The sequence below is a fragment of the Equus asinus genome, chromosome X (assembly GCF_041296235.1).
Source record: "Equus asinus isolate D_3611 breed Donkey chromosome X, EquAss-T2T_v2, whole genome shotgun sequence".
Lineage (NCBI taxonomy): Eukaryota > Metazoa > Chordata > Mammalia > Perissodactyla > Equidae > Equus > Equus asinus.
In genome coordinates this window covers 116554803-116582660 of record NC_091820.1, presented here as the reverse complement: position 1 = coordinate 116582660, position 27858 = coordinate 116554803, and the positions used below count along the sequence as shown (strand labels likewise).

Sequence of the window (27858 nt, the reverse complement as noted above, 5' to 3'; positions counted from 1 at the left end):
TGATCTATTTAAAGGGGAAATGCCACATCCATAGCATGTCTTGATCACCAGAAGTCTTTGAACAAAATCTTTCATGACATGGGAAAATAGGATAATAGCTTATTGTGCAGTTGAATGCAGCCATAGCTGGTTAAATGGCCAAATACTCATAACATTGGTTAATTGAGGAAGGTCTCTAGTGGAATGCCTCAGGACTCTGCATTGAACCAATTCTACATTTCCTGTTGTGGGGGATTGGAATTGGCCACCCCAAGATACGTCTCTTTGGCATGAGGATTATTTTGGGCTGGTTACTTTTAAAAACTGCAGACATGAGAGAAACTCTGAAAAGTAGAATTTACTTATCCTTTGTTAAGAGACATCTACATTTGTAAAGGAAATCTCCATCTCTAAAGGTGTTTCCCTTTCTGTACCAGGAAGAAGGAGGGATGACCTTATCTCTAGAAACTCTTATCAATGTGGAAGGCAAGGACTCAAGTCTGCATAATAACCTTACTCTTGTTTACTGTGCTTTTCTGGTAATCTCCCATAACTGACTCCCCACAGCCCCAACATCCTCCTTTACCTTTAGCTGAGGAGGGTATTGAAGATGAGAACCTCTGCCGCTTTGGCAAGTTACTCAGTTTTTCTGGGTCTCTCCCATGGGTAAATGTTATAAAGCTTTGTTTGATTTTCTCCTGTTATTCTGTCTCATGTGAATTTAATTCATTATCTAGCCAGAAGGACCTAGACTTGGTAGAGGAAATGTCTTCCTCCCCCACACTGCTATCAAGAATTCTCATGAAAATATTTAAAAACTGCATGTCATAACTTGATGTGAGGACAAAGGAATATATTAGTATCTTGAAGCAAACATTTTTAAACCAGCAGAGATTGTAATAGTGAACTTAAATCAACAAAGGGGGAATTTAAAGAGAGAAATGTTAGGCAACTCCTATGTCTAATTTTGAAGAATCAAATACATAAAGTATAGCAAAAGAATATTTAGCTTTCTAGCATCTTGAAGATAAATAAGACTCAGGGGTTTCTGTTTACAACAAGCTCAACAGACGTTCAAGACTGCTGGTAGCCATATACTCCAGTGAAGGATGGGTGAATTTTCTGTCCAGCCACTAGATATGTTTGATTCTGGATCCAGAGAATCCCCCTGGGTTTCAGTATATAGTAACAATTTAAAGGGATAAGGTCTTGTGTTTTTGGTGTCCTATTTCAGAGAGAAAATAATCGAAGTTATCAAATAAAAGTTTACTCTTAATATTTGTGGTAGAACAAAGAACAATAATGGTATATCTAATTTTAGGAATATATATATTTGATGTTACGTTTCAAATAAAAATAATTCAATACTTTGTGAAGTAATATTAGGTACAGGGAGCATCTCTAGTGCAATACTATATAGTCAGTTTACCGTGGATTGCATATGGAGACCTGGAAGGGAGTTGATACCATCACATGACTTCACTCTGCACACGTAGAGACATCACTCATGTCTGGTTCTAAATAGTCAAGTAAATCAGGGCTGTTCCTCCATCTGTGACTTTGCAATTGTGCTTAGAATAAAATCCAAGCTCTGCATGGCCACAAGTCGCTGCCCAGTCTGGACGTGCTTACTTTTGCTACCTTGCTTTGTGCTCTTCTTCTTTTCACAACTCTTTAACCCCAGTGGTCTTGAAGACATCCATGAGTACAACCAGATTCATCTAATGGACCTAAAACAGATTGAAAACACCTGTAATATGTAGCAAGCGTGTACAGAAAGTGCATCTGGAGTAGCACTGATATAGCTTTGTCTAGGAAAGATTAAGAAATTTTATAAATACAACATTTAAGTATTATTTATGCAGCTATTTCCCATAGTCGTGATCATCATCTTTTCCATGGCTTCCTCAAAACCAGGACTTCTAAGTTAACCAGTTTTAACTTTAAAAGGTTTTACATCCTTCTATTGAAAATACAAGAAATCACAAATAATATTTGTTGTATGGATCAGTGAAAAGACAAAATGTTTATTAATTTTTGGTCTATTTTTAGTGAGCATAATAGACCAAACTATAATGTCCACTTCTTTCATTTAAAATAAAATTTTCCAAAATCTCTGGGGTTGGAGGTCTAGATAGACTGAAAAGGAGTGTGAGAAGAAAAGAAATTGAAGATATAGTATTGTGGCATGGTTTTGATTAAAGTGAACATTTTCTGAGCTTTATAGTTAACGAATCTTGCATATGGAAATTACAGTTGTTCTTAATCTGCTTTCAGAAGACTGATGCAAATATTAAAAAGTAATGAACTAACAAGATTGTTTGTTAATGCCACATAAAAGTGCTAATTATACATCATTTCCTGCCTGCAGCTAAACCCAAGAGACATCTTCTAAGAAATTGTTAAATAAGCTTCTTCACTAGAAATGTGAATACAACTGAGTGGCATGATGAATTTACATTTAAGGACCTTGGTGCTATCTCGTCCTTAAAAAAATAAAGAAGAAATAAATACAGGAAAAAATATACCATATTAAATGTATTCAGGTCGCAAAATTATGTTGCTCATGGAAAGTGACTCATTAATATATTTATACTTGATATTCAACATATGTATTAAAGAGTAGATTTCATGCTGAATTATATTTATATTTGGGGGCTTATTATATTGGATGATTGTTGTGAATTTCACTGTTATTACTTTTAATATTTTATTAGTATCAGTCATAGCAGTAACTTTCCAAAATATATTTGAAACACCAGCCTGGTATTTGAATTTTAGGGTTCTAGCTATATTTATACATTATTCTCATTAAAAATATTCTTTATACAGGTGCCAGAGAAACACTTCATGGGATTTTTCTTTCTAGAAATATCATTAAAGCAACTGCCTTTTGTCAATTTTATTTTTAATTTATTTTTTCGTATGAATCCATTTTCCATATCTAATGGTAGCTTTTTAGCTGGTAATTTGCAGTTGAGAGCCTGCTGGTCTTTGATCATTTGCCAGGTATGTTGAATGGCAATTATTTTTTAATTCTATCAACATTGAAATTGTGGTTTCTTTGAACTAGGATCATGCTTTTTAAAAATTTTTCAGGCTTATCAGAGATGAAGTTGTTTGGACCCATTGGTTATTAACCTGAACCACAACTATTGTCTACTGTTTCTACAGACAAATTAGAAAACAGCACCCATTCTGGGCAGACCAGTTAGAGAAGTTGCCTCTCCTCAGGTACACTGTTTAGCAAGCAGAGTACAAACTGAATTTCAGTCCTCACCCGTACCCCTTTAGCTAGATACCCTTTTCCAGGGTACAAATTTCATAAGCATATTCTTGGTGGGTCTGCCCTTAGCAGACATTTTAAAGTGTGAGTACCGTAATAAGTTGTAGAAAATAATTTGTGCTCAGTACTCCACAGTCTGGGTTAGGTTATATGCAGTTTTAAATGCTTAAGTCATCCGTGCTTATCTTAACCTCCTGTTTTTAAATTGCTCACATTCAACAGGAAATCGTGTAGAAGGGGAAGATCCTAAGCCAAATATTGTGATAGTCCTACGTTCCTGCCCAGATCAGAAACATGATTCATCTACATGCCTCTGACATTTTTCTGGCCATAGTTAACACATGCTGGTCCAGGCTGTTAGAATTAAAACTAGAATCATTGTGGTTCAATGGGAAATCAAGAACTCTGAAGTTAAAAAGCATGGATATATAAAAGGGTTGTTAAAGTGAACTTATACCCACCTGTACCATGCTGCTTCAATTGACCTGTCTAGATTTGAACCCTTGCATGCTTAAACCTGGTGGTATAGACCGGATCCCATTTTTTGCTCAGTCTCCTGATGCCTCACCCCATTTGACCAGTCCTAACCCACTAACGCTCAATGTCTTGTAAAAACAAGTGTATAGCCAAATATGAGATCTTGGCTGACACCCCTAATATAGAGTCTTATTTCACCAAGAGTCAAGAAACAAAATGTTGCAAAGGCATAGTGCTTCTGAGATTGTCTTACATAAACCTCTGTAACTACTCCCGTCTCACTTGATTTTTTTCTCATTTTCTCTCTCTGAGTATTCATTTATTTAAAATTATGGTTACAAAATATCTATTGCAAAGACTGGCCCAGTGGTGTAGGAATTAAGTTTGCATTCTCTGCTTTGGCAGCCCGGGGTATGCTGGTTCGGATCCCTGGCGCAGACCTATGCACCGCTTGTCAAGCCATGCTGTGGCAGACGTCCTACATATAAAATAGAAGAAGATGGGCTTGGATGTTAGCTCAGGGCTAATCTTCCTCAAAAAAAATTATCTATAGCATTCTGTTTTCTATTATGTTATATAATCGTTTCATTGAAATGTAGAGCTGAAAAAGTTTAGAAATCACATTCTATCTCCTTTTTATCACAACACAATTTTCATTACAAAAGTAGAAATGTTTATTATAAAAACTGAAAAGTAGGACCAGCCTGGTGGCGCAGCAGTTAAGTGCGCACGTTCTGCTTCTCAGCAGTGCAGGATTCGCCGGCCCGGATCCCGGGTGCAGACATGGCACCGCTTGGCAAAAGCCATGCTGTGGTAGGCGTCCCACATAGAAAGTAGAGAAAGATGGGCACGGATGTTAGCTCAGGGCCAGTCTTCCTCAACAAAAAATAGGAGGTTTGGCAGTAGTTAGCTCAGGGCTAATCTTCCTCAAGAAAAGAAAAAAACTAAAAAATATAGATAAACAGAAAGAGAATTGGATCATACTGTCACCTACTTTTGTAACCTTTTTTCATTTAAAATGCATATAAAAATTTTCATTTTGAAAATTATAATTGACTGTCATTGTTCTGATAGTGGCATTATGTTCTATTATTTGAATATACCCTGACTTAATTATACAATTGTCTATTTTGGAATATTTAATTTGCTTCTAATTTTTTGCTGTTATAATGCTAAGATGAGCCTAATTGTAGCTAAAGATTTATCCATATCCATGATTATTTCTTTAGGCTAACTCCAACATGTGCGATTCTTGAATCAAAGAATATTACAATTTTAAGGAATTTGTTTAATATTGGAAATGCTCTCAATAAATGTACTGATGTTTATATTCCCACAGGTAGTATATGAGAGCACCCATATGCCAAACCCTCTCTGACAATGGATATAGTTATGTAAAAGAAACTTTACCAATTTGACAGATGAGAAATTGTACTTATTTAAATTTACTCTTATAAACTAATTATTTTATCTTTACTAGCCATTTTTATTTTTTCTATTGTAAATTCCCTGTTAATGTCATTTATCCATTTTTTATGAAGATATGCACTTTTTCTATTGGCTCATACATTTTTTATTTATTAATAACATTTAAACCTTTTTTTAGATATGCTACAAATTTTTCCCAAATTTCTCATTTGCTTTTAAATTCTGTTTATGATAATTTTGACCAATAGATCATTTTAATATTTTAGTGTGTTCTGTTATGGTTTCTGACTTTGTTACCATGAGAAGAAAGATCAAGATTATGTAAATGTTCATCTATTTGACTTACATTTCTTCTAGTGTTTATGAGGATTTTCCTTTTATTATTTACATTCATATCTTTCATACATTTGAAACATATTTTGAAATAAGGTATAACAAGAAGATTCTGAGTCTGCCACAAAGTCACATTTTGTTCTTGGTCAAATCGCTAAATCTGTCAAGTCTCAGTTTCTTCATCTGTAAGTTGAGGACCTATCAGACCAACAGAAGAGGTGGAAATTCTAAACATGGACTCATGAGCATATAAGAACTCAGTCTATGATAAAGGGCATATCTTCTATCACTGAAGGAAAACTAATGTTCTCTTAGGAACCCGTCACTTCCGTGGGTGTTTACTTGGTTTTTATCTTCTATAGCACTCAATGTAGAGCTATTCTTGTAGCACGTGTTCAGTAAATGCACCTTGAATAACTTTAATCTTCAAGCCCATGGATTCCATGTTTTATACTCTGTTCAGTTTGTTTTTTTGTTTTGGCTAGGTGAGACTAAGACTCAAAATAGAACAACATCTTACTGGTTTTCCAATCAAGGGTTGATTGCCCCTTGTAGCCTCCACTGCTGGCTATATTAAAAGGATAACAAGAAAAATAAAGGGGATGACATTTAGCCATTGGAATTGGCATTTTCCTTATATATCTTCACTTCATATTGAATTCCTAAAGGAGAAATGAGCTTTTACACTGTTTTGAAGTGATATGTACATGGATTCATTTGACTGGTGAAGTTAGCAGTGTTAACTAATCATAAACTTAGACAATTTGGGATGTGTATACATTGCAATTGGTTTGCGAAAATGCCTAGCAAGGAAGCAATAAAGTTAAATAAACTCTGAAGAGATTTTTGAAAGCCACATCTTTCTGTTAAATTTGGGATTATCCATGATTTTACTGATAATCTTTGTAAGACTATCTCATAGGTACTTTTTTTTTTTTAATGAAGATTAGCCCTGAGCTAACTACTTCCAATCCTCCTATTTTTGCTGAGGAAGACTGGCCCTGAGCTAACATCCGTGCCCATCGTCCTCTACTTTCTATGTGGGACGCCTACCACAGCATGGCTTTTGCCAAACGGTGCCATGTCTGCACCCGGGATCCGAACCAGTGAACCCCAGGCCACTGGGGGGCGGAACATGCGCACTTAAGCGCTGTGCCACTGGGCCAGCCCCCAATAGGTACTTTTTAAACTATGAAATGTTATTTATATTTGACCGTTTTCCTCCAGATGTGTCTTATTGTTATTATAAGATTTAAAAAAAGATTCTATTTACAGGTAGTCAACTTTTTAGTTAGGACATTAAACTCTGCCTTTAACACATTTAGTGTAGGGTTTATTGCTAATAGCTATTGAACACCAATGAGGGTTAACACAATGTATAAGCATTTTATACCTAAAGGAGGTATAAATATGCCCCCTGGGGAAAATAATAGATTACTTCATTTCTGGATGAAGTGTGATTAATAAAGCCAGGAACTCCACCTCAGAAAATTATGATTTAGTGGGAGGAGTAAAAGGGAAAAATTAGAAAATAATCAGTCTACCTTACTAGGGAAAGAAAAGATTGGAGTTTAAATTAAAAAAGAGAAAAAAAAATTCTGGGTCTGGTACATTTGAGAACTTGAGAAAATGTTCTTTTGTGAGCCAAATTCATTGCATACCCACTTCACTAATAAAGTGAACCTTGATGATGATGTGTCTGCTTGTCGAGGCCAGTTTGGGAGATTGATGAAACCTAAACCAGAAAGGGCTTCCAGTTTCACGTAGGGGATATGAGATTGGCTGCTATCTAAGGAGAGATGATATTTATAGGAAGGAATGAAGCAGCGGAGATAGATTCATTTTTAGGAAGGATAGTGTTTCTCTAATCACCTCATCCCCACCCTCTCAAATGTGTGGCTCCTACACAGACAGAGCCCTTTCTGTTATGAAACACTTCATCTATAACACTTCTTTCTTTTCAAACTACCCCTTTCTATCTTCTCTGTATTACATTCTCCCATATCCAAATTTATTGCTTTTCCCACAGTACTTCTAATTTGCAGCTGCTTCCTGTTCTAAAGTACTTCATCTCTTCTCAGCTGACAGTGGCCCTGCCCCCTCTCTATTTTTAATCCTCTGTCTTTCTCCATCTGTTTTTCTCTTTTTCACATGCACAAACACCATCCATCAACCCCTGTACTCCCTGTATTGCCTTGCCTCTAAGTCAAAACTTTTACAATCAGGATGTTGGATGAACTCACATATAAATGTATATTTTTCCAAGTAATTATATGATTAAACAGCCTTAGAGGGATAAAGTCCTTATGGTAGAATCTATGGATTTGTGTGCTTTATATTATCTTATTTTACTCGAGGAAAGGCATTTTCAGAGTTGAATAAAATACGGTCAGTTTACCTCCACAAAACAGTATAAGATACTGGTCCATTCTCAAAAATCAATGACAGAGTCATTTCATGAAAGTAAGATTCACAGATAGGTTCTTTGAGAAATTGAGATACTGAGAAAGCCTTTCTGAGAGGCAGTAAAGCCCCCAAAGGTGGATGAGAAAGCATATGTCTTTAATCAGCCTTTAGCAAGAGTAGCACCTTCTCAAGCACTTAAGAAAAAGATCGCATGATGAAGCAAAATTTTGAAAAAAATTTCTCCAATCTAGGTTTGATTTGATAAATGTTATATATTTGCATTATTATAAGAAAAAATGAATATTACCGCAGAGAAATAGATGGATTCTTTCACTTAATTTAGTCTCATCACTTGCTCTTTCTGTGGGAATATCACTCAATCCAGTTCATTATAAAGAAGACATGTAAGGTTTTGTGATAGCTATGGAATTAACCTATGACAAGACACCGTATGTTTTATCTGTCTAAAATTAATTTTATCTGTGACTTTGGCCCATTGATATTGAAATAATCATTTCATATAGTTATGTGTTTAGGGCCTTTCAAAGTCCACAGCTCTGAGTAACACTTGATACTTCAACGCCATTGTTACAGTACAATCTAATAGTTATGGAAGGAAATCTTTCTCCCCCATTATATATATGTTACCTAGTTGTTTAGTGACTGCCACACAATAAACCTCTTTTTGCATGGTAGATGAAGATAGCACTATGATCTCAACCTTAAGACCCCATCGAAAATATATTATTTGGTCCTGCTTAGTGTTTTTATTATAATAATTCTCAGAAGAATAAGATGTAATTTTAATGTCATTCTGGTTCATGAAAGACTATAAATTTTAAAAATTTCATAACTTTGAACTTTAACCTTTTCAGTATGCTGTGGTTTCATTGGCTGCACGTGTACCTCTTCAAGCAGGCTACAGACGTAAACAGTGCAAAATGGAAATGGCTAATGAATCATACTTTGGGACATGGAAAAGGTCAAAGTTGTACAGTTTATTATTATCTTCTAGAGAATATATAGGACATTAAAATTCCGATGCTACAGTCTTGTGACAAAGAATATAATGAGAACTATAAATAATAAGCAGTACAACATGAATCTTCTTGTGACAATGATTACAAGTTAGAATAGGAAATACTTAACCCATTCCCATTACCATCAGAAGAAAGGGCTACTTTGTTGATGTTTATCTTCCCCTTTTGCATTTAGGAGTTATTCAAGCCACAGAAAAGAAACAGAAAACGTATGTTCAAGAGTGTTGAATATATGGTGTTATGAGCACTTTCCAAAATGAATAAGATGTTGTGGTATAGGATTAATATTGGCTCATATTGCACCAGAATATTTTAAAACTAACAATTTTAAGGCAAATCATCTGTTTAAAAATGGACGTTTTGCTGTCATTGAGGACACTGGCACCTATGATAAGAAAGTAATACAGTATTTCCATACAAAAGCCGTGAATAAACAAAAATATTTACATTTCACTTGCAATTAAGAACAGGATCCTAGGCTTATTTGATATTTGCATTCACTGAAACCTGTTACGTAGACACAGAGCTCTACATAAACTAAGGAAAATGTATTTATCCTACACCATAGAGATATAAATAAAGCTTCACTGCCTCAATTTGCTACTAGTTGTTCTTTGTTGCTTACTATAGGCTTTCAGTGTTTAGAAATGACATAGAAAAGAACACATACAGGGTGTTAGGAAAGAGAATAGAGGGTTGAAAAAGAGCAGATTGTGTTGGTGGCACTTTCCTGTTATAGTGAATTTGTAACGGATTGCTGTAATTGTGAGTAAAGTCTTTCTGAGCATTTATTGCAGCTACTTCCTTGGAGAAGGAAAACGCATCCTGTCCTGCTGTCACTTACCACGCCTTTTGGTAACTCTCCAGAGATGCAGCACTGCCATTGACACAACAACTTGATTTCTTGTCAAAATCTCTTTTAACATCTGGCTCAGAAGATATTTTTGACGACTATAAGCATGCCCAGTGCCTCTGTTCATTAAGGCTGAAAATTCAATAAGTGCTTGGTACACTGGGACTAAGCTACCTCATAGTGAGCAGCTGTCAAATGATTTGCTGAATACTTCTGCTCAACCCACCACAGTGAATTAATGAAATTGTACCAGCTTCAGGACATACACAGAGTGAGGGGAATTTTAGCAAGCACTAACCAGATGTTCCTTCTAAGCCTTGCACTGCCACCTGTAAATTTAGAACCATCTATTACGAAACAAATGGAGAAAAAGAAACTTCGTGGATCCATGTGCCCTTTTTGCTGGACTAGCAAAGAACTCTTTATTGGTACTAAAAACACATTAATGGTTTTGCTTATAGGCTGGATGCCTTTTGGATCTGCAGGTCTGTCAACCTTTAACTGACTGCTCACATTCCCTACATCATCAGTTCTGGGCAGAAAACATGCTCGTTTAAAGACTTGTCCTCGAAACGCATTCCAATTTAGTGGCTGTTCATATACAGTGGCACTGTGTCTTAGGGCACTTTACTATAGAGCGAACTAAGTTGTACAGTGGTCAGAATGGCCAACTTTCCACTCTGCATTATGTGCCCATATCTTTGTCACTTGAATTTGAAAAAGCTCCCATCTGAGCATTTTGATAATCTCTCAGGACTATCGTTAGAATGGGATGCTGTAGCACATTGTGAACAGTACAAACACAGCAAGATTGGAGAAAATAATTCCACATGAGTAAAATGTTTTTACTCGCGTTTAAAGGTTCTGAGTAGGTAGTGGCCCTTTGTTCAGAGAATGGGTGCAGCCGGCGTGCCCGGTTCACCTTCTCCCTGCACTTTCACTTAGCCAGCCCTGTGTATACTAGGGACTTAGCAACAGTGAAATGTTGAGAGGTGAACACTAGTCCATGCTTCAAGCAATGGTCTAGAACTCTGCTACTTTCTCTGTCCCTTTTCTTTCCTGACCTTTCAGCCTGGTTCTTTCTCCAACTGGTTGTGAGATGTTGGCTCTGTCACTCTCAGTGCAGTCTCACATGGCTACTTTTACTGTTTGTGCATTTTTCTCTATTATCTGGACTTCAGTTTACCTTTATGGACCTTATCTTAATTTATCCATCCTGCTCTGAGCAACCGCTGTAGCCTTAGGTAGGTAGGAATTCTCCACCCTAGCCTTGACCAAGTCTGGCAAGAACCCAAGAGCCCCTCCCCACAGTCAGGCAGCTGCAAGCCAGTAGTAGGAATTCAGCTAAGCTACTTAGAAAACACTGGCACATTACTGCTTTAATTACCTTAAATATAGAAAACAAAATTCAAGGTTTAGACTCCCAGAGTGGCCTTTTAAAAAATAATTTGCAATATTCAAACTTTAAAATCTTTATTGAATCTCCGAGTGTGTAAGGCACGTTAGTGCTAAACAGAGTGTACGAGGGTAGGGGGTTTCAGATATAAAACATAAATGAAAAACTTTAACATCTTTCCCCAACCCTTTCTTTTCCTCCTTTTTGGCCATCAGTTGTTCTCTCTGTTTGAGGATGCAGGAGCCGGCATGCCCCAGGAAGGGAAATTGGCAAAATAAGAAGGCAGTGGAGGACCAAAGATGGGAGGAGGAGCAAAAGCGATAGGCATAGCAAGAAATGGATTGAAACTGGGAGGACGAGGAGGTATGAAGCAATGAGCAGTAGCACAAGAAGGTAAACTTGGAGTACTGGAAGACAAGGGAATAGGCCTTGGCCAGTTCTCCACGCAGTGCCGCGGGCCTCCCAGTGGGAAAGAAACATGAGCCAGCCTTTCCTTGCCCGCCAATCTCAGATTTCCTGGAGGCAGCTCCATCATTATCCCCGATCTAACGGTGGGGATGTGTGGAGGGCCTCTTACTTGTGAGCCTCTAGGTGGAAAGAACCGTTGACCTCGTGGCATGGCAGCATGTAGCCTTGCATTATTGCCAACTCTCTCAGTGCCCCCATTGCTGACCCTTGTCCCCCCTATCATTAGTGCTGGAGGGCTGCCAGAGAATTCCTGGGACACATTAATAGAATCCTGTCCCCTCTGCCTCCGGCCTGCCAGCCCCTCAGAGCTATTTACTTCTACTGTTGCTAGGGACTCTTCTGCAACAGCAGGTGGTGGCCCGTATGGGTGTTTGAGAGCTCTCGAGCTGGAACTGTCGACAGGAATGCAGGATCCTGTTCTCTCCGAGGGGCGCTTCAGTTGCTCTCCTGTCAGATCGGCCAGCACACTGAAGGGAGGTCTCAGCGAGACGAGAGGGTGGCCCCAGGACTCTGCATCATCCTTCAGCATGGAGCTCGGACAGTGGAGGGGCAAGTTGGGGTGCAGTTCCTGGTTCCCATGTTCATCTGCAGCTACTACTATGGGTGAAGGGACATGCCCTGCAAGGCTTGCCAAAACAAAAATAGATATGTTAATAAAAATGAAAATACAGTGACCAGAAAATGTCTGAAATATGTGATTGATTGAACTCACTGGAATACACCAGTGAAAAAGGGAGAGCCCTATCTCCTCGCATGTGTAGTCAGCAAGCACTTCTTCAGCCCACTTGCCCCTTGACAGGCGGCATCTTTAGCACCCAGTTTCACTTCGTGATTTCCCTTTGTGTCTGACCTGTGACTCCACCCCATTTTCCATTTTCCCGCTTTCTCAAGGGAGCAAGGAAGCCTTAAAGATTCAGATAGCTTCCTTCAACGCCGCAGTGCGCAAGCACACCATAGAACACGCCAGCTCTTTTAGTCCCAGTAGCATCTATGAGCCACTAAGCCCAGCATTCAGATTCTGGCAGGAGCATTCTGGAAAGTCTTGTGAGGGAAAACATTTGGTATTTTTCTCCACAGATGTCGAAGAAATGTTGGTTGTGTTAACAAACCAATTTGTTTCTCTTTATGAAGCATCATTCAACAATTACACCAAACTTATTAAAATTTTCTTTCATTCAATCCATACCACACCACAGAATATGAATTTCCTAATGTTTAAGCCCCACTATTTAGACTAAGGATTTGCAACTTTTGTTTCAAAATTACATTTAAAAATTGCCACCTTGAGGTCCAGTATTCTTAGTCCCTGAGTTTATATCCTTCAAGTTTTGTCTGTCACTCCTTTCTGCACTGCCTCCAACCCACTAGCCCCCATCCCGGTTACACAGGAAAACAATTCAAACTGCCTTTTGCCTTCAAAATTAAACAGTTGTACTCAGTTTTGTACTTACACATTCTCAATACAAGCCATGGAGATATTTGATCAGGAAAGCCTTCCTGAGGTGATGGAGAAAGCCAGCTGAATGCCCACGCAGGCCAACTCAGTCTGGAGAAATGACCCCTGCTTCTGCCTTAGAGCAGTGTGGCAACTCAAGTGAAGCCAGGGACCAACTGCTTCTTTCTAGATTTGGAGTTCTCTTTCTGAGGTTACCAGTTGCTAGGGAAGGGAGGGAGAAAAGGAGCAGCGAGGAGGAGGGGATAAATCTGTGACACTGCTTTGAAGCTAAATGTAAGATTCATTTTTTCACAGCGGTAGATTGATGGTAAAGGCATTCGCTACATTAACCCTGTTGCAGGCCACTTGGAAAGACAAATCATTTCAAGAAGATTTTAGATGGATCATGGAGGCACGATCCTTTGTTAAGAGTTATTTCTGAAGTTTTAGTTTGAAAAAGTAGCTGTTGAATCTCCTCTTTGAGTTTGGAAATACAAACTTTGAGCAAAGTACCATGCCTAATCTTGTAATTTAAATTTCCAGTTTTGAGGATGCGTACTATTAAGTTGGTGGGGATCAGAGGTTTGAGGGGTTAAATTGCTTTTTAATCTGAGTCTCTCTTGTGAAGATGAAACAAAATAGCACTATAAAATATCTTCCTAAGGATCATATTGGCTTTGATTTTTTAGCCCCTCAATTTGCAGTTCCTTCTTTCATCCTACCTGTAGGCTTTGTGTGTGTGTGTGTGTGTGTGTTCATATATTTATGTATTTCCGGTGATAGAGCTCTGAAACTTCTCTCTAAGTGGGAGGAGAGAATAAAAGGCATGACAGGTATCATCAATTTACAAATATTAGTTCAGATTTTTCCTTTAACTTTTTTGCATGAGGCACTTCCTGTTCTTCCAGCCTAAATTTCAACCCCCTCCCCCACATTAAGCAAGTATTCTTCCCCAGTTTTTATTTCCTCCCATTGACCTAAGATTAATGCTCTGAAATTACCATGACCGTCCCCTCATCTCAGGTTATTAATCTTGCTCTAGGATAAAGTCATAAACTTGACCCTCTTCCGTATACTCACCTAAGATTTGTGCTGTGCAGACTAGTCCTTAAAGACCCTAAAATATCTTTCTTTATTCCTAGTATCTGAATATACCACTATATTTCAACAATAATATATATATTTCACTTTTCTTAAGGCAAGATAATAGATTCAAACACCATGTGTTTCAATTTATAGATAAATTGAATGTGTGTGTGTGTGTCCGTGTGCTTGTGTATGTGTGCAAAGGATATGTACAAGATGCTTGACTGGTCACTGCTGGAAAGTAACACAACTCTTGCTAGAAAGGACCTTTTGGGTCTCTAAGTGCACATCTTCCAGCCAGGGTGCCTAGGCTCTGTCTATACCCTACAGTAGTGAGGTTTTTTTCTTTTTTTTTTTTCTCTCTCCTCGAAAGATGAAAGTGGCATGCTTCTAACACTTCTCCCAGAGGAATCTATTCACTTGCCTAGCATGGCTCACTGTTAAGGAATCTCTTGATTCCCAAACTTCAGTTTCTACTTTTCTTCAGCTTATTATTTCCTTGTCCTTATGTAAAATAAAACTTATTGGCAATATAATTGTGGTGGAGTGTTGAAGCCCTTTTAACACTTGCCGCATCAGAGGGAAAAAATGCAACTTAATGCCTGCTAGTATGTGGTAAGTCCTGTTTACATAGTTTATATTTGAGAGCTTACATTTTTGTTTTCTGAATAATGGCAAGGAAGCCCCAGGAAACCTTTTCATGTCTATCAAACTATTGCAATTATTGGCAGATTTTACCTAGAAATGGCTATTTAGCAAAATATCATCTTAATTGGATTACGTGAGAATGAAGTGTAATATATGAACCAAATAGCTGGGCACAGTGACAAATTCAATGGGACCCAAGAATTTTCCAAAACCATAACAGGTATTATAAATTTACGGATACTAGCTCAGGTTTTCCTTCTAATTTGTTTGCTTTTGTGCAGACAATGAATTTTTATTGAATGCCTACTGCGTACATTCACTATTTGGTTTATTGTGGACTAAACCAAAAAAATTAAAAAAGCCATCCATAGTGACTTCAAGAAATATTAAAATTTTCTGAGGAGACAAAATAACATCTATAAAAGGATCTAAGAAAGGCATAAAGAAGAATAGACACAGATCATTAGCTGCAAGGTGTAAACTAAGACCACAATGGAAATTCAGAAGACGGAGCTATAATTTTAGGTTAAAGTTCTGTGAAATATTTCATATGGAGTTGGGACTTGAGTTGTATTTTGAAGGATAGATACAATATACATGGGGGGCATTCTGCGTCAAGAATGGGTATAGAGGGGGCTGGCTCAGTGGCGCAGCAGTTAAGTTCACACGTTCTGCTTTGACGGCCCAGGGTTCCCCGGTTCGGACCTAGGCACTGCTTGTCAAGCCATGCCGTGTCAAGCATCCCACATATAAAGTAGAGGAAGATGGGCATGGAAGTTAGCTCAGGGCCAGTCTTCCTCAGCAAAAAGAGGTGGATTGGTGCCAGATGTTAGCTCAGGGCTAATCTTCCTCAAAAAAAAAAAAAAAAAAGAATAGGTATAGAGGTAGGAATGCAGGGAAAATTTTGGAATTTTGTAGTTCAGTATTCTAATTCAAACTAAGGCTCATATCAGCAGAAATAGAAATATAAAGAGCCAACTGGACCCTCTAGAGATAGCAAGATCAGCCAGATAGCAAAGTTGTGCTCATCAGGGACTATTTGAAGGGGCTCAGGTTTCATAGTTAAAGGCAAAACTAGAACCATCTCAAAACCTACCTTTTGACAAAAAGCTGATAGGCTACCGCAATTTGCCACTGGACTCTGAAAATTAAGTAATAAAGTGCATGCATTTTGTTTGTTTGTTTGAGTTACTGCTTTGGGGAGGGAAAAATGGGTAATGGAAGTTGAGAATTTGCCAAAAAGTAGCTTAGCTGTAAAAGCAGCTAAGCTATCAATGCCTTTCATTACCCGTGGCCTCTTATTTCATGACACAGCTCCAGATATTACTCACGTATCCTCAAAAGGTTCTAAGAACTTCATTGAAATGCTAAGTGAGGACCATACAAGGATGTATTTACTTTTGCACAGCAATTATAAGGTCATTAAAAATGTGGTTGTACAGCCAAAATCACATTGTTGGGTTTTTTCAAAGAAATTTTGCAGATGTGTAAGTGCAGACAAAGTATCATTTAAAATACATCCTTTCTCTTTTGCTTAGAAAAAGAATCCGGGAGATAGAGACATAAGGATGACTTTCTCTGTTTCCTTCAGGCTAATAAGGAGGTGATGAGGAGATTGTCATGCTGATCTCTGGGGAGACAGTTGTCAAAAGATCCCATCCATTAACTCACTTTCAAAATGTAATGTAGCTATGCCTGTGGAAAGCTCTGCAAGTTTAGGATGTCTAAAAGTACTGCTAGAAGACAGACCAGATATTTTTAGGGGTCTGTTGCTATTTAATTCAGTGTATTAAAAAGCATGAGATTAATGGAAGCGTGATATTATCCCAAAATGGACCAGACAGCACTATTCAGTTGCACAGTATAGGCAGTACTCCTGTCCTCTCTGCCACCAGCTGTCCTGCAAACCCTGCGTGGCAAGTGATGAGGATGAACAGGTGAGAGTGTGGTTATTTCACCACCAGTACTGGCAAAAGCAACTAACAATATATGCCTCATTGCTGGACCTATTTGTATGAGCTTCAATAGACGATTATTGCTTTTCTCAAGTTCTTCGTTCCAGATTTTGTGAAAATTTGTTTGTTTTAAATCAGGTAATTTATGGCAATTACTCCAAAACAAGTTATTTCCTTGTATAAATCAGAAGTTATTATAAGTTCCTTCAACATATATCACTCTAATTTTTCTTGGCCCCCTGAGAATCAGAACTGGAAATTAAGTAGCAGTGGGGCAAGCCAGATGGGAAAAAAGGAAGAAGGAAAAGGAAACTATGAATGCAGAGACTCAGCAAGTGAAGATTAGGCATTTATTTGGTGGTAGCACAGCAAGATGATGAGAACTGAAAATCCCATTCTGGAGCAACTGAGGTTGGTGGCAGAGAAAAGAAGTTAAGCATAGGACAGTACTGGGTGACCAGAACTAATGAACTAATCTTACTATGTGCCTAGTATTACCAATATTAAGATCAAATTAATGTTGAACTCTTGAGCTGCAGACATAGGTTTCCTCATATTATTTCCACGGCTCTAAGATGGAACTGAGCCTATGATTATGGTTAGGTCATTCAGCTCCGGGTTCTGGAGCAATTGGGAGAACATAGAGTTAATTGTGTCTGCGTGTGGATGGGTGGGTGGGTGTGTTGGAGGAGGGTTGAGTTGTCCAGGTGAACTATTAATGTTAACTCTGGAGAATACCTTTCTGAATTAGGAAAATGTATTAATCAAAAAATAAAATTATTGTATTTCGTGTTCATATTAGTATATATTATAAAGTAAGATACAAACATGGACTAATAAGTAAAATGAGGAAAGATAAAAAAATCAGTTACAGTAGCCCATTAGATCATAACTATAATGGTGTCATATATATGTCTATATTTATGTATATTCACCATGTAAGAATTAATTGCTGGGCAAAGGAGTTGAAGGCATACTTAATTTCTTGAGCACTTTGTTTGAAAAACAAGAAATATTTTAGAATAGTTTCTTCTTGCTTATAATTAAGACATTGTAAATTCATATTGAAAACTTTTTATCAAACTTTATTAAAAATGAATCCTATGTGCCAAGTTGTCAAGACCTTTGGTTCTGGAATCAGAGGAGCACAAACGTGGGTTCAACTCTCAGCTTTACTACTTCCTAGCTTTGTGACTTTGGGCAGGTTTCTTAACTTCTCTGAATTTCATTCCACTCATTTGTAAAGTGAGATTATGGAGAGACGTATTATAATCATGTGTGAAAAGTGACTGTTACATACCAAGTGATTAAAATGCAATCCCTTTCCTTGTACACATTAGACTTGGTTTTCTCCTATGTAAAATGCGGATGATGACACCTCTCATCTATTTCAGGGCCGTTAGAAAATTAAATGTGATAATTATGTGAAATTGCCTTGCAATCTGTAAATCACTTTAGATTTAGTGGGCTAATATAACTGTGGGTGATATTTCAAGGGCAAGATGATTTTGGGGTACATTTTAAATAGCATGTCGTGGGTGGCCACCTGTTTCACTTACGCCTAAGGCCAGTTTTTAATTTCCTGAATCATCAAGGGAGGGAGGATTAACCACACTATTTTAAAAATCCTGTGGTGTAAAATACTTTAAAATTTTCAATTGGTGCTACATAAATCTCACCCATTGTTGTAGTTAATGCAGTAGCTGTCTTAGAATACAGAGACTGCATTTTTGTATTTGACTATATATTTAATTGGGTTTCAGAATCTCATGTTTCACAGCAGGAATCACTGAAAACTCCTGTGATGATTAGCATGAAAAGCCTGAAAAAGAAAAAGATTGCCTGGCTTCCTAATAGTGAAGATTTGATTGACTGACTCTCTGAACGATTTGTTACTCTAGAAAAAAATAGTCTTTCCTAGTCTAGTCACACTCCCCACAAGTGGGCACCCCTCTCAAGCGGTAAAATAAATAGCTTGCTGGAGAAAGTGTAACATGTTTATAGACTGACTATAATTCAGTGTGCATGAAAATTTGCTGATGAAACTCAAAATTAAAATAATAATGAAGCTCATCCAGAGAGACCATTCTTAATTCTTGTGTGAGTTATGCTGTATGCTTCTATTGCTAACATAAGTGTTTGTTCAAAGATCCTGGATAGTCACAAGTGCGATGGAGTCATCTATTTGCCTTTATTTTTGAAGTATTTTAGATCTTCTACTTCTAGTTTTTAGAGTAATGAATTGACATGTGTGTTTATTTCGGAGAAGAGTTCATCAGAAGAAAAGATCAGACTCTGGAGGACCAGGCAATGGGAAATTGCCTCTTAGAAGATTTCTGGAGGATAATGGAGAAATCTCACTCAGGGAGCAAAGTCTCACCAACCATATGGCAGTATCCAAACCGAAGTGATGAGCCCTTCCAGAGGCACTGGGTCATTCTGCACATGGCCAAACCAGAGCAAGTGGCCTTATGGGCTAGTGCACTATTTCAGGTGACCTATACATTTATTTATATCGGCGGTTCCCAAATTTTATTGAGTAATAGATTCACCTGGCGATCTTATTAAAATAGCGGATTCCTGGGCTCCACCTTCAAGATTCTGAGATTCTGTTTCAGTTGATCTGTAGTGGAGCCCAGTTACCTGTAGTTTAAATGCTTATTGATTCTTATGGGGTGATCTTCCAATCACAAGAGAGAAATACTGACTAGATGCATTTACAGCCTTGAAGCCTAGCCTTCTGGGGATGCACCCAGTCTTTTAGTGAGCACTCCTATTCTCTAGATTTAACTCACTGACTAGATACAGGAACACCAGAACATAAAGCACTTTTGACCATACGCCTCAAGCTCCTTTTTGTTCCATAAACCAACAAATATTGTGATGAGTTTTGAACAGATGTGTTGAGTTATGTTCATCTAGAGCCGCAATTCTGAAAGTGTGATCTGGGCAAAACTGGGGCCCCCAAGATCCTTTTGGAGAGTTCACAAGGTCAAAATATTTCAATGATTATATGAAAACATTATTTGCTTTTTTCACTTTCATTCTCTCGTGAGTGAGTTTTCCAGAGGCTGCGTGATATGTGATGTCATTGCTTTAATGATTAATAGAATATATGCTTGTATATTCCCACATTTTAAAATTTTCTCAATTTTAATTTCTAATATGGCATATTGAGATAGATATAACCCACCTAAACAAAAACTTTTTGGAGTCATCAATAATTTTTAAGAGTGTAAAGTGGTCTTAGACCAAAAAATTTTAGAAGTTACATCTTATTTATCCAAACATAGATTTAAATGTGTATCAGTTAATGTAAATTGATGAAATTGCTCCCAAATCTCAAGGAAATCTCAAAGCTGGTTAAAATATTCAGATTCCTTTTTTTTTTTTTTTTTGCTGCCTCTTAAAAATCCTTAGGCTAGAAATGAGTAGTGCAAGACAAGTCAACAATTATTAATTGATTGAATGTCTCCTGCATTCTCAATACTACGTAAGCTACTATTGGTGAGATAAAGATATGTTCTGACTTGAGGAGCTTACATTCATTTGGGGAAAATAAAAGTAAATCATATTAAATAAATGTCTAATTGTGGAATGTTTACATTATTTTCCTTAGAACTTAATCAAAAGCAAAGATTGGTGAGAGTCAAGCAATCTAATCACAGAGGGTTTGCCAGAACAGGTAGAATTACAGCTTAGCTTTGAAGGATGAACAAGATTTGAAGAGGGAAAAACGCTCTCAACTGAAATCTATTCCTAAAAGCTACTACAGATAGAATTTCAGCGGATATTTATTTTCATCTTTGTATCTTTCTACACTGTTTTTTTTTAACAAATAACATCATTTTACTAAAAAATAATATAATTTTAAAAAAATTATCTCAGAAATCTAAAGTAACATCCAGACTATTTGGGCCTAAAACACGATGAAACACTTGGCTCAGGGTCTTAGAAATTAAGAAGGAATTGTTTTCCCAGTGGAATTAACACAGATAATTGTCACAGACCTTTTTTTCACCTTTGGCCTTTGGCTATAGCCATATAGAAAACTGTTACCAAGGCCTGGTTTGAAAATCAGATTTTCCCTTTGTTTTCACTCTGTGTAGCCACCTCATTTTTATATGCCTCCGGGTATTTTTTTTGTTTGGTTGTTTTCTATCTTTCTTTTTTTTTTTGGTTCTGTTTCATGTATTTTTAGCTGGTCAGATTATTTCAGATTGAAGGCCATCTGCTGAGACTCAAGTGCTCTCTAGAGAGCTTCAGTTAATAGTACATATTGAATGTCCAGTTGCTGGATCGCTTATGCCCAGAGCTTGGTACGACTATTGGGAGCTTTCTCAACTGCTCCAGAGAAGGAACCAATGTCTTTTCTCTATTCAGTGATGACAATGGCTTGCAATTTGCTTTAAGTTCTCTTGATGATCCTTTATATTATATCAGCAGTAAATGAAAGCCATAGTTCCTGTTTTTGCTAAATTCATCACTTTATTTTTATAATGGAGAAAAAAATCACCTACATTACTATGTTTGGGTACATTTGGGTCTGTTGTGAAGGTCCCCAAAAGACTTTCCCAGGGGTCTCTGACTACCCAGTTGAAAGAATATTGTTTCTATGTTTTTACCGTGCACCATAATGCACAATTGTTTGGTTTCCATAAGATTAAAATAATAACAAATTTGGTTTTCTGCCCTCTCCACTCTGTATTGCCAAGAAATTTTCACTGTGATTTCACTGGACTTGAGGAAACAGCAGGGGAAAGAAGTTTTAATTATGCAAATACAAAAAATTATCAAAGAGAGGTGCATACCAGATAGATTTGATGAAAGCTCAGACTGCTTTTCAATATTTACTGCTTGTCACCAAATTAAATTTCAGATTATATTTAGTAAGAGGATTACAACATTTAAACAAATAATAACTTTACACAGCAAAGCCTAATTATATTTGTTTAGTCTTGTGCTTTGGATCACTCACAGGAAAGAGATTTGGAACCGCCAATATAAAGTTCTCAGTATTCATTATATCACACGCTCTATTATTTGCTAACAGAAGCTACATTTTAGATTCCACTACCTTCTAAACATATTTGCAAAGTCATTTTTTCCTATGACTTAGGTGGACTCACAGTTGATGCTACTCAACTTTCTGTTATAAAAAAAATTACAGTATAAAACTAGCTTAAAGATTTGGGGGAATGTAATATGATTTAAATATAAATTCATTTCATGGCAATTACCTGACAACATACTAGAATAAATGACCATAATAGTGAGGAAATTACAATAACAGAAAAATTGATGCTATAGAATCTTTAAAGTTGAAAGGTGCAAAGAGAACTTATTAAGCAAATGTGCCACTATTTGTCACTTCCGTGAGCTTGCTATGTACATTGATATAAGCACAAACATATTCCAGATATTTTTCAGATATTTGAAGGGTACAATCTCAGTTTCAGTACCTCACCATTGGTTGGTTTGTTGTTAAGTGTATAAAAAAGTTTTATATACGTTTTATCTAAACTTTAGAACCCAGAAGCAGTGGTGTGAAAAAAAACTTACAAACATCTAGTGTATAGAAAGTTAAACATACTAAAAGAGATTATGATAAGATTATTATTGAACTAAACAATGAGCATCCTAAGAATTCTTCTTTGGGGAATGTGAAATAACGTACGGTATACCAATATTAGGACTATAACCAAATTCTTGAGAGTTGCCATGTGTGTTGATAAAGACCTTCCATGTTTGCAAGTCAGGGAACAAAAATTTAGTGCCAGTTTTGCTGAAAACTTACATTTAACCAAAATGTCTGAAATTGCCCAACCTGACACATATCTATTGAGAAATATTTTGAAAATCATGTCCCTGACCTCTTAAATAGCTCATGCTACATTAAGTACAAGTGAAAGAGTTGGAAATGAACTACTGAGATGGAAGGTGATATTCATTGTAGAGCTTATGCCTTGTTCCACCCCTTCTATTCTAAATATGCACCCAGGGCTGGCCCAGTGGCGCAGTGGTTAAGTGCACATGTTCCGCTTTTCGGTGGCCCCAGGGTTTGCTGGTGCAGACATGGCACCGCATGACAAGCCATGCTGTGGTAGGCGTCCCACATATAAAGTAGAGGAAGATGGGCAAGGATGTTAGCTCAGGCCAGTCTTCCTCAGCAAAAAGAGGAGGATTGGCAGTAGTTAGCTCAGGGCTAATCTTCCTCAATAAATAAATAAATAAATAAATATGCACCCATCTTTTGCTCTTTGGTGTGTGAGATCAGGTAGGATCTAGAAGGTAGTGAGAGAAATGGTAAGAAGAAGCACAGAGAAAAACAGGCGCTACTCAGAGAGAAAATGTCAAATACCTAATCTTCTGAAGACTTTGGAGGAAACAAAAAAATAAATGTCTTCTTTGGTATTTCTTGGTAATTCATAAGTGTTTCCACAGCTGTCAGACTTGAAGAGCTGGAGTAAAGAATTCCTTGTTTGGAAGCATGCTTAAACATGGCATCTTCACAGATTTATTTATATTCCTCAAATATTTATTGAAGACAGACTATGAGCCAGGCATTTTTCCTAGTACTGGGACGGTGGACAAGTCTGACAAAGTCCCTGTTCTCCTGAAGCTGGTATGACATGAATATGGATATGATTATGAGTAGGAAGCAGGACCAGGGAAGGTTCCCTCCCATTAACTAAGCTGTGCTGAGAGGGAGCCAGGCAGTTACACACACAGGCTTCCACAGTGAGACTTCTCAATCTATGGGCTTCAAACCCGGGGAGCTTAATGTTGGTGTTGTGAGACAAGGCGTTATTATAGAATCTGGGAAACTGTATGCTCCCCAGCCATTGTTTACACATTAAATAAATACCATACTTTACAAATATATGTACAACTTTTTTAAACATATGCAAATGACATGATTAAGACAACACAAATTCATTTAGAAGTGTCAAATAATCGACCTTAGACTTCATACACTTTATCGGTCAACAATTACTAAGATGTAACTATTATGTGGGATCCCATACAATTTTTAGAAATTAAAAAGTAGTCCTCATTATTAAAAATTTGGGAGCTACTGCTATCAACACCTACGGATATTGTGAGAACAGCTTAGAACATTTGGGCACATGAAGAATTGACACACGTGCCACATCTATATGTCCCCAATCCCAAAGAAATGAATTCTGTGGGATGGAGAATATGAATGTAAAAAAAATCAGAGAAAATTATCCAAAATTGTACCAAAAAAAGGAGTTTTGACAGGGCACAAAGTGTACACAGTGGAGATGAAGAATTAGTTTTGCCTATTAAATGATATTTTTTTCTTTTCTGGATGTTTCTCATTGCGTATATGGATCACTTTATAGACTGAGAAGTAATGATCATTCAGATATAATGAGAATGGGAAAGAATTGAAATTGATCTATTTGAAAGGATTTCACAATGCTTAATTTCTTATTATTTTATTCTGATTAAGCCTTTCATGTTCTTCTAAATTATTTTCCCCTCAGTGAGTTTGAGCTACCCGTCCTTCTCTCTAATCAACCACAATCAATTTCTCAACGTTATGTCATCGTTTGGTGTATCTTGTGAAGAGCAGTATGTGAAAAGTACAGTATATTAATTTGAGTTATGCCCAGAATTGATTAGAACAAATGAACTTGGATTAGGGGTAGTATGTTCTAGTTCTAGTTATGCCACTAACTCACTTGTGTAAATTTCGAGGAGGCATTTGATCTCTCTAAACTTTAGTTTTCCCATCTGTGAAATGAGGGAATTTAATACAGCGATCTTTCTGGTTGTTTGATTCTAGGAGCAGAACCCAGAATTACTAGGGCTCATTATTAGATGGATTTAGGTATAATGCTCTTCAAACTATGCTCATTGTAGGCCTGATAGCTATTCCAGTAAAGTTTTTATTTAATATAGCCTTTTTATATGGACTTCAGTTCTGTTTGCAGAATAGTAAAATGCTATGGTCTGAATGTTTGTGTCCCCTCCCACCCAAATTTATATGTTGAAAACCTAATGCCCAAGGTGATGGTATTAGGAAGTGGGGCCTTTGGGAGGTGATTAGACCATGAGGGCTCCCTCCTGAATGGGATTCCTGCCCTTATAAAGAGGCTCCGGAGAGCTAGCTCTTCTCTTTTACCATGTGAGAACACAGTGAGAAGCTGGCGATCTACAACCCAGAAGAGGATTTTCACCGGATCCCTACCATGCTGGCGCCCTGATCTTAGGCTTTCAGCTTCCAGAACTGTGAAAGATAAATTTCCACTGTTTATAAGCCTTATAAATAGCACAGTCTGTGCTATTTTGTTATAGCAGACCAAACAGACTAAGACAATAAATTGGTACCGAGAGTGGAGTGCTGCTGTAATAAATATCTAAAAATGTGGAAGCTGCTTTGGAACTGCATAATGGAAACTCTGTAAACTTTTCTAAAGGCTGGAAGTGTTTTGAGGTGCATGCTTGAAAAAGACTACATTGCCATGAAGGGACTGTTAAAAGCAATTCTGGTGAGCACTCAGGAGAAGAGGAGAGCTGTAGAGAAAGCCTCAGTCTTCTTAGAACATACCTAAGTGGTTGTGAACAAAACGTTGGTAGCAATATGGACAATAAAGGCCATTCTGATCAAATCTGAGGCAGAAATGAGGAACATGTTATTGGAAACTGGAGGAAAGGTGACCCTTTTATAACATTGCAAAGTACTTGGCTAAATATATTTATGTCCTAGAGTTTTGTGGAAAGCAGAATTTGTGAAAAATAAAATTGGATATTTGGCTGAGGAAATATCTAAGCAAAATGTTGAGGGTGCAGCTTAGCTTCTCTCTAATAGGAAGGAACGAAGGAAGGTTATTGACCTTCTTAGATTTTATAGGACAGGACCATGGAGCTATTTGGCTGTGAATATGTGCTGTTCTTTAAGACAAGAGAAGAAGGACCCCAAAGGTGATTCGATTCAGAGATCATCAGGGCTGTCTCCTGATTTCCAAAAGGGGGGGCCATCACCTCGATTTCAACAGGCCACATGATCACATGATCCTTGCCCAAAGCCATGGCGGCCACCAGACTCCAGCAGAGCCATGGGAGCGTTGCTACCTCCACTTAGGGTTCTAGTTGTGTGCCCGTGGCTCTCCCAGCCTGGAGTCTAGAACCCCTGAGAACTGCCAAGTGTTCAGCACCCTGGGAAGCTATGGGTGTGAGGAATGCCCCTGTGTCTCTGGAAGGCAGGATTTCCACCCTAGTGGGTCCGGAAGGCAGGGAATCAAGCCAAGGAGAAGTGTTTTTAAGCATTAGGGTTTAGTGTTGTTTGCCCTTTTAGGTTTTGGACTTACCTTAGGCCTGTTACTCCTTTTTTCTTTCCTATTTCTCCCTTTTGGAACTGGAATATCTACCCTTATTCTTATCACACCATTGTGTTTTGGAAGCATATAACTTGTTTGATGTCATATGTTCACAGCTAGAGAGGAATTTGCCTCATAATGAATTGTAGCTTGAGTTTTACCCATATCTGATTCAAATAATATTCAGATGAAGCTTAGAACTTAGACTTTTGAGTTGAAGACATGGGAGAAGATGATGAATTTTGGGTGGCCGGGGTGGAATGCTGTGGTCTGAATGTTTGTGTGCCCCGAAATTCATATGTTGAAAACCTAATGCCCAAGGTGATGGTATTAAGGGGTGGATTCTTTGGAAGGTGATTAGGTCATCATGAATGGGATTAGCACCCTTATAAAAGAGACCCCAGAGAGCTTTTCCTTCCACCATGTGAAGACATAGTGAAAAGTTAGCAGTCTGTAACTGGGAAGAAAGCTTTCATCAGAACCCTGTCATGCTTGGCACCCTGATCTTGCACTTCCAGCCTCCAGAACTCTGAGAAATAAATGTTTATTGTTTATAAGCCACACAGTCCACGGTAGTTTGTTATAGCAGCCTGAGCGGACTAAAACAAAATATATAAAATATGTCACTCTATTATCAAAAGAGAAAAAGCAAAGGGCTAATTAATGTCACAGTCCTAGTTGTTTGAACATAGTCTTCCATCTTCCCCATAATCTTCTCGAATGAAATATTTGATGGATACATTTAAACTAAATACAGTACCTGTGAATAATCTCTTGCCAGTACAAGCTTTAATAGTCCATTCTGATGGATAGAACTTGATTCATGCCAGTAAGTTAATTCTAACTTCATGGATATACTCCTATCTGAATGAACTCAGGCAACAGATTAATATTTCTCTCACAAATGGAAAATCCTCCAGTCTCCACAAACTTAAAGTGTTATTTTACTAGACATCCCACCAAAAAGATGTCTGTCTGCTCCTTGGCAAATTGCTTTCCTATTACTTTGGCTAATATCCTACATGTAAAACAGGCAGCTTAACTCTCTGTCTCTCTTTCTCTCTCTCCCTCTCTCCCTCCCTTCCTCCATTCTTCCCTGCCTCCTTTTCTCCCTTCCCTCCCTTTCTTTCTTTTACATCATGCCTATTTCACTATTGACCTTACACATTTAAGATATACACACTTGTATTTACAGAACCTGAACTTTTGTCCAACTGTGAGCATCAATGACTAGAACGAATGCTTGAGAGATCATCTGACGGTTTTGAGCAAGGTTAATAAATTTGCCACCCCTCTTTCTTTTTACTTTGTTGCTCTTTTATTTCTGAGTATAAGTAATGTTACTCAGATCTAATTTACATACAATAAAATATATCTTCAGTGTTCCGTTTGATGTTTTGACTGTTGTATGCATCCATGTAATCACCACCTAAAACGAAATGCAAAAGAACATTTCCATCATCTCAGAAGGTTCTTTTATGTCCCTTTCCAGTCAATTCTCCCTCCACTCAGAGGCAGCTGCTTTCTGATTTTTATCACTATAGAATAGTTTCGACATTCTAAAATGTTATTTAAAAGTACTCATTTAGTATGCAGCCACTTATGCCTGACTTCTTTGTCTTTGAGACTTATCCATCCACTGCTCATTTCGGTAGTTCATTGCTTTTTATTGCTGAATAGTATCTCGTATGAAAGTAGCAGTTTGTTTATTGATTCTC

The 27858-nt window shown here is 37.6% G+C and overlaps 1 protein-coding gene across 1 annotated transcript; it reads right to left on the bottom strand.

Moving 5' to 3' along the window:
- Positions 1–8894: 8894 nt before the first annotated feature.
- PRR32 (proline rich 32) lies at positions 8895–13289 on the bottom strand. Its single transcript, XM_014863894.3, has 2 exons — positions 13118–13289; positions 8895–12292 (listed from the first exon to the last, which is right to left on the bottom strand). Exons 1-2 carry the CDS (start codon positions 13135–13137, stop codon positions 11410–11412), a joined length of 903 nt encoding a protein of 300 aa, XP_014719380.3. The 5' UTR covers positions 13138–13289; the 3' UTR covers positions 8895–11409.
- Between the last annotated feature and the right edge of the window lie 14569 nt (positions 13290–27858).

Coding starts and splice junctions, on each gene's coding strand:
- PRR32 (XM_014863894.3), bottom strand. CDS start 13,137: ATGGCTTGTATTGAGAATGT. Junction 12,293..13,117: donor ATGGCTTGTATTGAGAATGT/GTAAGTACAAAA, acceptor TGTTTTGGCAAG/CCTTGCAGGGCATGTCCCTT.